The sequence below is a fragment of the Phyllobates terribilis genome, unplaced genomic scaffold, assembly GCF_046119375.1.
Source record: "Phyllobates terribilis strain yellow unplaced genomic scaffold, ASM4611937v1 Scaffold_11__3_contigs__length_659146591, whole genome shotgun sequence".
Lineage (NCBI taxonomy): Eukaryota > Metazoa > Chordata > Amphibia > Anura > Dendrobatidae > Phyllobates > Phyllobates terribilis.
In genome coordinates, this window is record NW_027362771.1 from 171,450,338 (window position 1) to 171,465,825 (window position 15,488).

At 41.0% G+C, this 15,488-nt stretch overlaps 1 protein-coding gene across 1 annotated transcript in view; it reads left to right on the forward strand.

Moving 5' to 3' along the window:
* TRHDE (thyrotropin releasing hormone degrading enzyme) overlaps positions 1-15,488 on the forward strand; it is a 1,416,750-nt gene that overhangs the window by 1,054,893 nt on the left and 346,369 nt on the right. The window contains exon 9 of the mRNA XM_073651798.1: positions 4,047-4,234. Within this exon, the coding sequence (XP_073507899.1) occupies positions 4,047-4,234 (188 nt within the window). The remainder of the gene's footprint in view (positions 1-4,046; positions 4,235-15,488) is intronic.

A 15,488-nucleotide genomic window follows, 5' to 3' on the forward strand; every position in this document is an offset into this window, starting at 1 on the left:
AGGTGGTTCTGCCTGAGCCTAAGCAGAACCTGACGAACATCCCTCTGGTGTGTGGGAAGATCCGGAGAGAAGACCAAGATGTCGTCCAGGTATACCACCATGTAGGAGTAAAGAAGATCACGGAAGATGTCATTGACCAGTTCTTGGAAGATGGCAGGAGCATTGCAGAGACCGAAGGGCATCACAAGGTACTCATAGTGATCGTCCCGGGTATTGAATGCCGTCTTCCACTCATCTCCTTGCTGGATACGGACCAGGTTATATGCTCCACGTAGATCCAGCTTGGAAAAGATCCTGGTGCCTTTAAGGCAGTCAAATAACTCGGAGATGAGTGGCAGGGGGTATTTATTCTTTACTGTGATCTGATTGAGTCCTCTATAGTCAATACAGGGGCGTAGCGAGCCATCTTTTTTTTGACAAAGAAGAATCTGGCTCCAGCCGGGGAGGTACACTTCCGGATGAATCCCCTAGCCAGATTCTCTTCAATGTACTCAGACATGGCCCGGGTTTCGGCCGCAGACAACGGGTAAATACGGCCACGGGGTGGAGTGGCACCAGGTACCAGGTCGATCGGGCAATCATATGGCCTATGAGGTGGCAATGTCTCTGCTTCCTTTTTACCGAAGACATCAGCATAGGGCCAGTAAGGAGCCGGAAGACCGGGTAAATTAGCTGGGGTAGGTGGTGGACGAACCGGACGAATCGGAACCAGGCAGGTCTTATGGCAGTCCGGCCCCCACCGGAGTACTTCACCGGATTGCCAGTTCAACATGGGTTCATGTGTCTGGAGCCAAGGTAGGCCTAGCTATAGGGAGTGAGAGAGTCCGGGTAGCACATGGAAGGAGATTTCCTCAGAGTGCAGCATTCCCACCTGCAGGGTTATGGGTTCCGTGACGAGCAGCATGGTCACCGGAAGGAGTCTTCCATCCACGGAGGCGACTGACAATGGTTCAGCCAGAGACTTGAATACGATATTTCTCAACCAGGGACTGGGAAATGAGGTTTCCAGCAGCTCCAGAATCCAGGTGGGCGAGTTCAAAGTGATGGTTCTCTCCCCAGGAGATAGAGACAGACAAAGTCAGGGATGGAGAGGGCTTACTTTTGTCTAGGGCGACCTCTCCGAGCGGTCCTAGACACTGGAGTTTCCCGGCCTCTCCGGGCAGGAACGGATCAGGTGCTCCTTACTGCCACAATAGAAACAGCTCCCCTCGGCTCGGCGTGACTCTTGGCGAGATTTGACCATCTTGGTCTGGTCGATCTGCATGGGCTCGGGTGAGTGCGCCCGGGGAGTGACAGATGAGGAGACAGGTCTCTGGAAAGTAGGAGCAAGGAGGGGAAACCTTCTCTCACGGGTGGTCTCTTTGGTGCGCTCTTGAAACCGGATGTCAATACGGGTAGCCAGTGACACCAGGTCATCCAGGGTGGTAGGAATGTCCTGACCGGAGAGCTCGTCTTTAATCCGACCAGAAAGGCCCTCCCAGAAGACGGACACCAGGGGCTCGCTATTCCAGGCAAGCTCAGAAGCGAGGGTGCGGAACCGTATGGCATATTGGCCCACGGTGAGACTCCCTTGGCGGAGACGTAGCAGAGAGGAGGTCTTACGTCCCGGTTCATCGAAGAAGCAGCGAGGAAAGATGACAGGTCGGACACCAGGGGATCCTCTCTCTCCCACAGGGGATTTAGCCAAGCCAGTGCCTCCCCAGTGAGATGGGACATGATGATTGCCACTTTGGCCCGGTCGTAGATAAACTGATGTGCCAAGAGTTCATAGTGCAGAGTGCACTGGTTTATGAAACCTCGAGCCAAGGCGGGGTCTCCACCAAAACGAGGTGGTGCAGAAAGCCGAGGACCGGGGCCGGATACCATGGTATGGATGAGCAGCGGTGCTGCCGGGGTGCGAGTCGTGCAACTGGAGGCGGGTACTGGTGGAGCAGTCAGTGTGTCCAGGCGGGAGTTGACATTCCGCAGGTGGTTCAGGATGGATTCCTGTTGGGATCTCTGACGGGAGACTTCGTGGTATAAGTCAGAGAGTGAGGGAGCTTGGGTGCCACTGGGTTCCATGGCCCGAGCAAACTTTTACGGGTCCGGGTGGTGGAACCTCTGTGCTGCGGTGCAAGGAGGGACCCAGAGGGGCGTAACTAAGTATCAACCCGAACCGACCCAGGTCGGACGGCGGCTAACGACTCCGTGACCAGGGAGGATCCGGGCAGAGGGACCAGGTGCTACTCTGGGGACGACCTTGTAAGAGAGCAGGTGGCTGCCACGCGTCAGATGGCTGGGACTGACCGGTATGACGGATGGACACAGCAAGCAGGCAGAAGTCTCTGGTTAGCAGACAGGTGGTCACGGTATGTGACAGCAGAGCAAGTAGTAGTCTCTAGGTTTACCAGGCAGGTGGTCACAGCAAGTGACGGCAGAGCCTCCAGGTAGGCTAGCAGGTAACAGACGGGTGCTCCCAGATGAGCGGGCTGACAGACAAGGCAGGTAACAGGCAGGAAACAGGTGAGCGCTCCCAGGTGAGCGGGCTGATGGACACAGCAGGTAACAGATTGGTAGCGGGTGAGCGCTCCCAGGTGAGCGGGTTAGCAGTCACGGCAGGTAGGAGGCAGGTAACTGGCAGGTGCTTCCTGGTAAGCGGATGGACTTGCCCATAGACTGACTGGCGGATGACCGGAGACAGACTGTCGGGCTGCAGAGTAGACAAGCTGGCAGACAGGACTGGTAGTCAGGCTGGCAACGGGACCTGAGGGCTGAAGCAGAGGTAAGTATACTTGTGCAACAACTTTTGTTCGGGTACCTCCATTTTGGAGGAGGTGCCTTAAATATGGGAGGTCCTCCAGCTATTGGCCGGGGACTCTTTAGGACGGCGCGCGCGGCCCCTTTAAGAGAGAGGGAGCGAGTGCGCGCCCTAAGCACAGTGCCCGGGAAGGAGCGCGCACCGGCCACTGCAGGAAGAGGAGCGCTGGAGGACGCAACGCGGGGAGCAGGGAGGTGAGAGGGACGGCGTTTTTGCCTAGCAGGAGGCAGAGACGCCGATGCTACACATCCCTTCAGATATTTGTAGACATAGTAATATAATAACATAGTAACGTAGGTTGAATAAAGACCTAGGCCCATCAAGGTCAACCTCCCTCCCCCAATTGTACTCCCTACACTAACACTACACTAACTTACTAACTAACTGGGACTAGTCCTCACAAATGTATTATTATTAGTACCATTTTTATTATTGCTGCATCGTTAGAGTTAAAAATGTACCCGTTTATGATTTAATTTTTTTTTAAATTTTATATTTTATATTACTCTTGTGATTCTAATAATAATATTACTAAAATACCTATGCCTAAATCTGTTGATCCAGAAGAAGACAAAAACTCCAGGACACATTCAGTCAATTTGCATCACGGGGAAAAATTCCTTCTTGACCCCGAGAAAAGGTGATCAGTCCTAGAACCCTGGATCAAACCTAATTAAGTTACTAATTATGTAATTACTGTTACATTACTAAATGTACTACTATAGGTGTAATATTTTGTGTAATTTAACTGTAACTCACAATGTTATGTGTATCGAAGAAATCTTCCGGCCCTTTTTTGAAAGCTGTTAAAGTATCTGCTATCACTACCTCTTGAGGTAGTGCATTTATGGTCTTTGGAAGGAATAAGTCATGTGCTAGTCCTTTGTAGTGACAACACATATATTTATACATGTAAATGAGATCCCCTCTGAAGTGTCGTTTTTCTAAGCTAAACAAGCTCAACTTTTTCAACCTCTCATTATATGAGAGGCCTTTCATAGACAGCTATTAAATCTCCTCTTAGCCTTCTTTTTTGCAAGCTAGAGGAAGAATATTTAGAAGTTAGTCTACAACAGAGCCATCTCAATTTTATTTATATTCATGATGCAGATGTACCATATATTCTTAATCTTTCTATCATGCATTAAAGCAATAAAATAAAGAAATAAAAAAAAAAACAAATTAAAGTTTCTACATGCCTGTAGACTTTGCTGTTATTCTAGAAAATGTAATTTAATTTATCTTTAAGGTACTGAAAAATGAAGGTAAATCTGTAAACATTCAAGAAGTGATGGATCAGTGGACTCTACAAATGGGGTATCCTGTCATAACAATAATAAGAAATGAGACTGTGGATGATGGCATAACAGTTACTCAGGAGCACTTCTTATATAATGCAGATGCAAATATCCGTGACCTAGAGCAAAAGAATAATAGGTACAGTGACTTTAATGCTTCTGACATTTTTTTAATACTGATTGTTTACAATGTATGCATTGCCAAATACATCAATATGCATTTCATTTTCCCTATATATTTCTATTTTATAGCATGAATAATGAATCTGATTTTAACTTAAACATGTTATTTATGATGTTTGATGTTTCTTCATTTTTTTGCTCCCTTTTAGTTTATGAAGTTTTCTTACAAATGAGTGTGACAACTTTTGCAGTTAACTTTTGGCAGTTAGAAATCTAAAGTCTAAATATAAAATTACACTTTCAATTAATATTCAAATGTCTATATTGGCTTCCAACCTTTAATTGATATTCCATATGGGATTAATCCCTTAACAACATATGATGTACCTTTATGTCACTACAGAAAAGGTTTTCCCAGCATATGGTATAACGGTACATTATGGTGATTATGGGGACACAGGAAATGTGACCGCATTATCACCACTGGGAGCTCAATTTCGTTGACAGCTGAGCTCCTGCAGTAACAGCCATGGTCAGTGCCAATACTGTCCCTGTCTGATCAACCATCTAAAAGAAGTGGTCAATAGAAATGGTGCCATTTAAAAGACTTTGAGAGGAGGTGGTTACACTCTAATCCCATCTGTCCTGCCCCACTGAGATGCAATCGTAGGGTGCCAATGGTTATTATGGTGATCGTAGGTCAAGCAATGACCTCCAATGAATGAACTGCATGTTGGCAACTTGAGGTTGCCTGTTAGGGCCTGCTATAAGCAAGATCTAATAGGCCTGCTGTCAATGTAAGGCTGTTAGTTCTAAAGCATTGCAATATATGTGTATTGCAAGTCATTAGACAAGTGATCAAACTGTTCAGTATTCATGTCTCATAGAGAGACTAAGTAATAAAGTAAAAAAGAAAATAAAAAAATTGTAAAACTGTAAACAAACACGCTCCTTCCTAACCTGCCATGTGCCCAAAAGTAGTTTCCAACCAAATGTGGAGTGTTGCCGGGTCCAGGAAGAATTGTGTAATACAATTTTTTGTCCATTTTCTTTCATTTACCTATGGGAAAATGAAAAAAATAATGGTTTAATTGAGAAAAAAAACTCAATTTGTCATTACTAGGCCCGAGGATCATGAAGTTGTATGAAACACCATTGGGGTAATTTGTGAGGGGTATCTGCTGTCTTGGAACTACCAGAGCTTTGCAAATGTGGCATAGCATTCACAATCTATTCCAGATAAAATTATACTCCAAAAATTCAAAAACGCTTCTTCCCTTCCTATCCCTGACATATGCCCAAACAGTACTTTTCAACCACATACTATATGCAGTATCGGCATACTTAAAAGAAATTGCAAAACAAATTGTGCATTCCATTTTCTCCGGTTACTGTTGTAAAAATTTAAAATTGGTGGCTAGATCAACAATTTCATGGAAAAAAATTAACTTTTTAATTTTTTTCATTCTAGTTTTCAATAATTCCTGTTTAGTACTTGAAGAGTTAACAAACTACCTTAATATGGTTTTGAATAATTTGAATACTTTTTTGTGGGTTTTTTGTGTTTTTTTTTGCATTTATACTTTGAAGAGTGCAGTTTTTAGAATAGGTCTTACTTTGGGATTTTCTGCTATGTAGTCCACTCAAAGTCACTTCAAATGTGAAGTGGTCTCTAAAAAAATAGGTTTAGTAAATTTTATTGAAAAAACAAAAAAATTGTTGCTATACTTTTAACCATTCTAGAATCCTAAAAAAAATTCAAAAACAATGCTGGTGTAAAGTAGATATACAATAAATATTATTCATTAACTATGTAGTCTATGTGCTACTATCTGTTTTTGAAGAACGCAAATTCAAAGTTCAAAAATTGCAAATCATTCTACATTTTTGTCAACTTTATTAGATTTTCATAAATAAATACAAATCACATCACCCTAAATTTACCATTAACAAAAAGTACAATGTATCATGAAAATACAATCTCAGAATCACTGTGGAATCATATGTAGAAGCGTTTGAGAGTTATTGCCACAAAAAGTGACACGTTAGAATTTAAAATTTGGCCTGTTCAGTAAAGTAAAGTTCACCATAGGCGGAAAGGGGTTAACTGAAATATGCAAATAAACTGATACCTATAGAAATAAATACTTTACAAACGTTTGGTGACCCTACCTAACAAGAGCAGACCTCAAGTGTAAGCTAACGTACCCCACCACAGCAGGAAAATCTATTCTGTATATGAATTCTATCCCTATGCGTTTTGTCCCCCGTGTGGAAAACTCATCAGTAGATAATGGGTACAGGTTCCTGCAGTGGTAGGTAACCAGTGATAGGATCTACATAACTAGCGTGGTTACTGCTAGTTACAAGTGGTTCAACAGAACCATTTGTAGCTAGCAATAACCACGCTAATTAGATCCTACCACTGCAGGAACCCTTACCAATTATCTATTTTATCACCTGATGAGTCTTCCACATGGGGGATGAAAAGCGTAGGTATAGAATTCATATACAGGATAGGTTTTCCTGCTGTGGTGGGGTACATGATCTTATACTTGGGGTCTGCCCTTGTTAGGGCGGGAGCAATGCAGGGGCACGGCAAGGGAGTTTGATGTGTCCTTTAAATTCCCAGTTCTATGTGCCCATCATGGGTACTGTCTGCTCCTGATTTACCAGTCTCCTCCTCCTGGAATGAACCATCTACGTGGTGAGATCCAACCATTTTTTATTGAGCACTGGTTGATAATTTAAGCACTTGCACTTTAGGCTTTTCTTTGTGTCAAGATTCCTGGGTATTGTCTTTTAATATACAGTATATTATTAAAGGTTACATTTTATTGTATTTACATATTCTACACTCTCTCCTGCCGAATACTCCAAGGTTCTGAATGGGAGATTTCGCAGATCTGAACATTGTTTAATGGCCATTGCTTACCACTGCTCTTTATCATCCATTCAGTTAAAGGGAAAATAAAGCACAGGTCTTGGCAGTGGCTACTAAGCAATGTTCAGGGATGTTGAGTTGCGCTTCAAGTGAATGGAAGATAAAGCACAGTACTTGGCAGCAATCATTAGGCAACTTATGATGCTATAGAGCTCTTTCCCATATATTGCTTAATTCTGGCTGCTGCCAGATCGGTTTTCAATGGTGGGGCTCCCTGGATACGGAACTCTCCTGATTTCATATTAATGACCTATCCTGGAACCCCGCTATCCATTTTGATAACCTATTCTATGTGTCACTGTGTGAAGATGATGTAAAAAGAGATGGTAAAAGATACAAACTGCCAATGGGAAAGTACAGTGGCTAATGAACGTATTCACCCCCTTGGCTTTTTACCTATTTTATCACATTACAACTTGTGTTTAAATGTTTATGTTATCTGATTTGTGTGTGATGCATCAGCACTAAATAATTCAAGTTGGTAAAGTAAAGTGAGAAAAATCTAGACATAAATTAAATTTATGGGATCGAATAACTTAAAATTGGCATGTGCATATGTATTATCCCTTTTGCTATGAAGCTACTAAACATTTCTGGTGCAAGGAGTGACTTCATAAGACACATGCTTAGTAAAGTAAATACACCTGCGTGCAATCTAAGAGTCACATGGTCTGTCGGTATATACACGCCTTTTCTTAAAGGCCACGGAGGCTGAAACACCATTAGGCTAGAAGGACCACTAACCAAAAAACATCATGAAGACCCAGGAGATCTCCAAACAAGTCAGGGACAAAGTTGTTGGGAAGTACAAGTCAGTGTTGGGTTATAAAAGAAATATCCCAATCTCTGATGACCCACGGAGCACCATCAAATCCATTATCATCAAATAAAAAGAACATCGTACCACAACAAACTTGTTACAGAGAGCCGGGCCCACCAAAACTCTTTGCACAGGCAAGGAGGGCATTAATCAGAGAAGCAGCACAGAGACCAAATTTAACCCTGAAGGAGCTGCAGAGTTCCCAAGCAGAGACTGGCGTATCTGTCCATACGACCACAATAAGCTGTGCACTCCATAGAGGTGTCCTTTATGGAAGAGTGGGCAGAAAAAAGCTTTTACTTACACACAAAAATTGTACGGATCATTTTGATTTTGCCAAAAGACATGTGGGAGTCTCCGCAAATATATGGAAGAAGGTGCTGTGGTCAGATGAGACCAAAATTTTACGTTTTGGATAACAAGGTAAAGGCTATGTCTGGGATCAAACCAACACAGTTCTTTACCCCAAGAACACCATCCCCACAGTGAAACATGGTGATGGCAGCGTAATGCTGTTGGGATGTTTTTTGGCAGCACATAAAGGGAAAATTGTCCGAGTCGAGAGGAAGATGGATGGTGCAAAATACAGGGATATTCTTGAACAAAACCTGTTTCAGTCTGTCAGTGATTTAAGACTGCGATGGAAGTTCACCTTCCAAAAAGTCAATGACCCAACGCATAATGCTAAACCAACACTCGAGTGGTTTAAGGGGAAATGTGTAAATGTTTTGAAATGGCCTATTCAAAGCCCAGACCTTAATCCAATTGAGAATCTGTGGTCATACTTGAAGATTGCTATTCACCAGAGGAAACCATCTAACTTGAAGGAGATGGAGCAGTTTTTCCTTGAGGAATGGGCAAAAATCCCTGTGGCAAGATGTGGAACGGTCATAGAGACTTATCCAAAGCGACATGCATATGTACAGTAATTGCCGCAAAATGAGACCCTACAAATTACTGACTTTAGGAGGGAGAATAGCTATGCACACTGAAGTTTTCAGTAATTTTGCCCTATTTGTTGTTTGCTGCACAATAAAAAGAAAATGTTTACAGTTGTAGGCATGTTTTTTACATGAACTGATGTAGTCCTTAAAAACAACAGGGAACTTCGAGGTTGTGAGGTAGTAAAACACCAAAAATGCCAAGGGTGTGAATACTTTCGCAAGCCACTGTAAATGGTCTATTTAATTATTACACTTCCAGAAACAGCATTAATTTGTTAACATTTTATAAATATCATTAATTACAAGAATAATTAATTTATAATAAATATTTATGCTATATGACATAAGAATTATGCTATAAATGTATGTAAAAAATGGACTTCTGCTGAATCTTTCAAATTTTAGCTATATATATATTCTGTATGTGATAGTAAATTCATCAAAATAGCATAATGACATTGATTTCAGTCATTTAAACCTTTTTATCAATTAACATTAATTGAAATGAGGCTAAAAGAGTAACAGTAACTCTTGCCTGAGGTTCTTGACCTTTAAGCTGATCTAAAGCTATCACCTCTGGGGGTTATTACTAAGAAATTAAAGTTTTCCAGGTAATATAATTTGTCACTTTTCATAAGTAGCATAAGTGTCAATTAATGATGGCTATGATAAATTTGCAACATTTTAGTGAATAATAACTCACTGGCAAAGTATTTGACAGAATGATCTTTCTAACCTCCTGTACTTAATATAAAAAGTTGTGTAGTCCATGGATTTTAGAAAAATCAGATAATCTTTAAGTAAATTTATACTTGGTGAGCTAACATAGTACCTTAGAATGATACAGTATGATGCATTGAAAAGTTTAAATAAAAAAGTTCTAAAAAAAAGACATAAAATTACCAAAATGCTTTTTATATTAATTTTTATATGTGATATAAAAGCAAATATTTTACATTAAGAAATTAAAGCTCTGAAAGTGTGACTACTAAGTCATTTTTTGCGCGAAACTATTTGCTTTGCCAAATAGCTGCAATGAGCAAAAAAAATATTCCATTATTACAATCTCATAAACATCTACAGCATATTCAATATATTTCCTTCCTTTAACCTTATTATTGAAGTCTTAGTCTCTTCCCTTTTGTCAAAATTTGCTGAATTTGAGAAGATGATGATGATTTTCTGTTGGACAAAACCTGAGAAACTGACAGGGCTGACGAGAAATTGAGGTTATCAGAGGAGCAGGTTCTTGGCATTGGTGATACACAGCTCAGGCAATGTGCTTCAAAAACATTCTCTGGTACATCCTGTCTCACATGGAATACGAAATATACATCATTCCATCTGCACATGAAACATTACCTGCTCATGTGGAGAAAACAAACTAACCAGCGAGATGAGCAAGGCTCAAGCTCTCCTCCTTAATCTCTTCCTTTTTATTTTTTTGGTAACCAGTCTACATCCACATCTAGTACTTTGCTGTTTTCATGAACACCATCTTCATCCTCACCTAATGCTTCCCATTAACTTTCTCCTCTACCTCCATTGCATTGTCAGTTTTCCTTTTTGTGCTCAATAAATATGCATTCAATTTTCCAATTACATGGAAATTTACTTCTATGTGTCTAAGTTCACCACAATTGATGCTAGACTACCATGATTGTATTGCATTTTGTGAAACAATCAGGATTATATGTTTTGACAAAAAGACATTTTTGCCAAGTTTGGACACAAAATACAATATTTTTTTGAACAGCAAAATTTATCGTATTAGGTGCAGCAATTATTTTTGACGCAACAAACTGATATTCTTTCTAATTTTGGCTGAAATGAATATTTATTGTAAATATGTGTGGCTTGAATTTTCTCAGTAGAACCATAATTGGGATTGTGAGAAAGGGCAAAATTGTGAAAAATTATCAAACCAAAATTCTTTAAAAAAAAATTACCAATTTTTCAAAAATTGCTAAGAAATTTTTGGGTTGGTGGAATTGGCATATAACATCAGTGTTCCCTAATCAGTGAAATTTTTGCATTGAGAACGGTTGCCAGACCATATGTATGACCAGGGAAACCCTTTTAACTCTCTGTAAAATCAATATTTCCCTACCTGTGCAGGCCCTGTGAAGAAATCAGAAAGAGAAGACTATCATAAAGGGCAAAATTGTTTACAATTATCAAACCAAATTTCTTTGACTTCCCTGGCTGCAATCTTCTTTACCAAAATTATCAATTTATTGCAAAATTGTTAATTTTTAGGGGTGGAGGAATTAAAATATTGCTATGAAATTTGTGTTCCCTAATTAAGGAAGCTTTAGCAAACTGAACATTTGTCTATTACATGTATGACTAGGCAGCTCCCATATCATCCAGCAGAGGCAACACTTTTCCGCTTATGTGGCCCCTAAGCAAATCAGGTCAGAAGGGGAAAATTTGTCAGAAAGCGCTAAATTGTTGAAAATTATCAAACCTAAATTCTTTGAACTTCATGACTGATTTTTTTAAAAATTGCTAAGAAATGCTTGGGTTGGTGGAATTGGCAAATTAGCAGGAAAATCAGTGTTCTCTAGTCAGTGAAGATTTTGTACCGAGAACAGTTGATGGACGATATGTCTGACCAAGAGAATCCTTTTCTCTATCTCCAAAGTCAATACTTTCCTGCGCTATTTTTATTTTAAATCATCAAACCAAAATTCTAATAATTATGTAAAAGCAGTTTTCTTTCACAAAATAAAAATAAATTACAAATACCCAAGGCAGCAACAGCACTAATTATAATACATATGACATGATTGACCAGATAGTTGATCTGCCTGTATAACAAATTGATGCACATCAGCAAACAGCATTGCACCACTTGAACGGACAAGCTTATTCATACCTCTACTCTATCCTTTCTACAGCAGATACTCTTAGCACTCAAACCATGGACTTCTGGCTCAGCAGACTGAATCAGTGGAAAAAAGTGAAAATAAAACAGACATGAGTCAGTGGTGAATTTCATCCACCTACGGCTGATGCCAATTATTACATCTGTCATATTATCGGCCTCCATGACTGTCCATTATCTGTTTTCTACACCATTCTGCTCCTGTCAGTGCCTGTGTCCCACACACAGTAATCTACACTCTGTCCATCAAGTAATATATAATGTACTGTAGAGCTAATGCTGCTGTTGCTACCAATTCTGGCCCTAAACTTCCACACATTTCCATGCTTGCCCCATCATAATTCTCTACTATGCTGTTGTGGCTGCAGTAACTGCATATCCACTCCAGTTAGACACCTCCTTGCTTCCCACTGTGTTTCGTAGTGTGACAATACTGCTGCTGTTGTGGCTGCAATTGCTGGCCCTAAACTGCCAAACATCTTGCCTGATTTGTGCTAGCACTCTAACATGCTGCTCCTGCCACATCCACTGCACAGCCATGCCAGTCACACATCTTCTAGCTGTCCGCTATGTTTTATAGTGCTAGACAGTACTACTGATGCTAGGAAACAAACACTCATGTTTGTGTACCCTCCAGAAACTGCTTTTAAAATATGGCTAATTTGTGAAAAGGCTTGATGACAACAAACCATAACTGTTTCATGTTCAAAACAGTATTCATGTTCAAAATGGGGTGATTTTTGGAAGGCTTGATTAAAAGTTTTTGTTATTGCCTATTCATTTTGTGATTAGCAAAGCACTTATGGACCCCCAAAAAAGATAATTTTTCATTCCTAACTGAGAAACAATAACTTCTTCACATCCAAAATAATACACTTGTTTTGTTTCCCTAGTTAAAGGGATAATTTTTGGTTGGCTTCAGAAAAAGCTATAGACTCTTTATACTCTGAAACAGAAATAACTGTTGCTCCCAACTATGTGAAAATTCTACAAATTCTTTCTTTTCCACTGCCAGTCTATAAACAACAGCAATGCGTGCATCTGCCCCCTCCTTCAATGTATATTTTTTTAGAGTAGTTATACAATTTAAGTAGCTTAAAAACTTTGGTGCTGCAGTTTGTTGTTATTTGTTTTGGTTATCTCTGTTTAATATCTATTTTTCTGTAGCCAGAAAGGTTGAAGTCATTTGGACATGCTAAGTCAGGATTACCAATTTTCTGGGGATAACTTCTATACTAGCATAACTCTTCAAGTCCATCTCTGCCAAAGGTATTGCAGCATGCCATACTTTGTGTAAAAATCAGAGTGGCCTTTCTAAGTTAATAATAATAAAATTGTTCAGAAAATGTGAGAGCATAGCCCAATGTAGTGATAATATGCTGTTGGTCAATTATAAGGACAAGTGGAATGTTTTAGTCTTGACCATGGGAATTTGAGCACACCCAACACATTATGAGATGGAACTACACAAAATCTCAAACCAGACTGCATCCTGAGGTGCAATACTAACATAGCAGGAGTGAATGATCTGTCTATTCAAGTCCTCAGACCTTAATGGTAAATGGGAAAACAAAGATGTGGTACAATTAGCTTGCCGTAAATATCATACAGACTGCACAGTATAACTCTTACATGCACCATGAGGTGCAGACCAGATTGACACATCCCTTCACTTTCCAGAATGTTGGAATCAATATTGGGAAATATTGAAGAGGTATGCCTCAGTGCCCCTGGAACTGAAGGTGCCTGTATTGCATCAGGGCAACATTTCCCTACTAAGGTCCTCCAATCTGGAAGTTGAGGTGTAAATTGTGTAAGAAAAGGGGTATAAGAAAAGGCACAATTTTTCTGTGTGGCACTTGCCCCGACAAACCTAGCCTAAGTTATAAAGGAATATTTTACAGTGTACCAAGCATCCATGCATTACTAAATTTATTTTTGATTTATCATGTTATTGCACCACTTCATTAAACCTTAGTGTACCCCACACAAATGACCATATTTTTTGGATTATAAGATGCACTTTTTCCTCATAATTTGGGAGGAAAATGGGGGTTCTTCTTATAATCCAAAGTTAGCTTACCTGGAGACAGCTGCAGTGGAGTAGGGTCACAGAAGGCAGGGTCGCTGCTTCAGGAGACCGGTGGTGGTGGCAGGAGTGGGGCAATGCTGCGGTCCCCGAACAGGGAGGAGTTGGTGTCCTGGCACTGCGAGGCTGTGGGCTCTGGATTCTCCTGAGATGTTGATGCAGAGTGGAGTCCCCTTCCTTTTGATTTCCCTGCGCTGGGCTTCAAGAAAATGGCTGCCAGAGGCGGCGCATACAAAGATTGAGATTTTGGGAGATCTCAGTGCCAACATCTTAGAAGAGCCCAGTTCTCACAGCCTTGCTGTGCTGAGTCAGCCATTTTCCCAGCGAAAGGCCCACAGCATCCCCCCACTCCTGTCGCCAGCCTCCTAAAGCAGCTACCCTGCCCCCTTTGACCCTGCTACACCACCGCTGACCCTCAGGTAAGCTAACGCAAAATGGGACTATAAGACGCACCACCATTTTATTTATTTTTTTAAATTCCTAATTTAGATTCCCAATTTTATGGTGTGTCTTATGGTCAGATACGTCTTATAATCAGCAAAATACGTTTCATATGCCACCATATTATCAATGAAAATACCAGTAAAACCCTTAAAAAACTGCTATCTCATTATACAGTGGGTACGGAAAGTATTCAGACCCCTTTAATGTTTTCACTCTTTTTTTCATTGCAGCCATTTGGGAAATTCTAAAAAGTTCATGTTTTTCCTCTTTAATGTACACTCTGCAACCCATCTTGACTGAAAAACAACAGAAATGCAGAAATTTTTGCAAATGTATTAAAAAAGAAAAACTGAAATATAACATGGTCATAAGTATTCAGACCCTTTGCTCTGTATTGAGTAGAAGCACCCTTTTGAGCTAGTACAGCCATTAGTCTTCTTGGGAAAGAAGCAACAAGTTTTTCATACCTGGATTTGGGGATCCTCTGCCATTCTTCCTTGCAGATCCTCTCCAGTTCTGTCAGGTTGGATTGTGAACGTTGGTGGACAGCCATTTTCAAGTCTCTCCAGAGATGCTCAATTGGGTTTAGGTCAGGGCTCTGGCTGGGCGATTCAAGAATGCTCACAGATTTGTTCTTGGCCGCATTCATGTTTCCTTCAATTGTAACCAGTCGTCCTGTCCCTGCAGCTGAAAAACACCCCCATAGCATGATGCTGCCACCACCATATTTCACTGTTGGGATTGTATTGGGCAGGTGATGAGCAGTGCCTGGTTTTCTCCACACATACCGCTTAGAATTTTCACCAAAAAGTTCTATCTTCCTCTCATCAGACCAGAGAATCTTATTTCTCATAGTCTGGGAGTCCTTCATGTGTTTTTGAGCAAACTCTATGCAGGCTTTCATATGTCTTGCACTGAGGAGAAGCTTTCGTCGGGCCACTCTGCCATAAGGGCCCGACTGGTGGAGGGCTGTAGTGATAGTTGACTTTGTGGAACTTTCTCCCATCTCCCTACTGCATCTCTGGAGCTCATCCACAGTGATCTTGGGGTTCTTCTTTTCCTCTCTCACCAAGGCTCTTCTCCCACAATTACTCAGTTTGGCTGGATGGCCAGGTCTAGCAAGACTTCTGGTGGTCCCA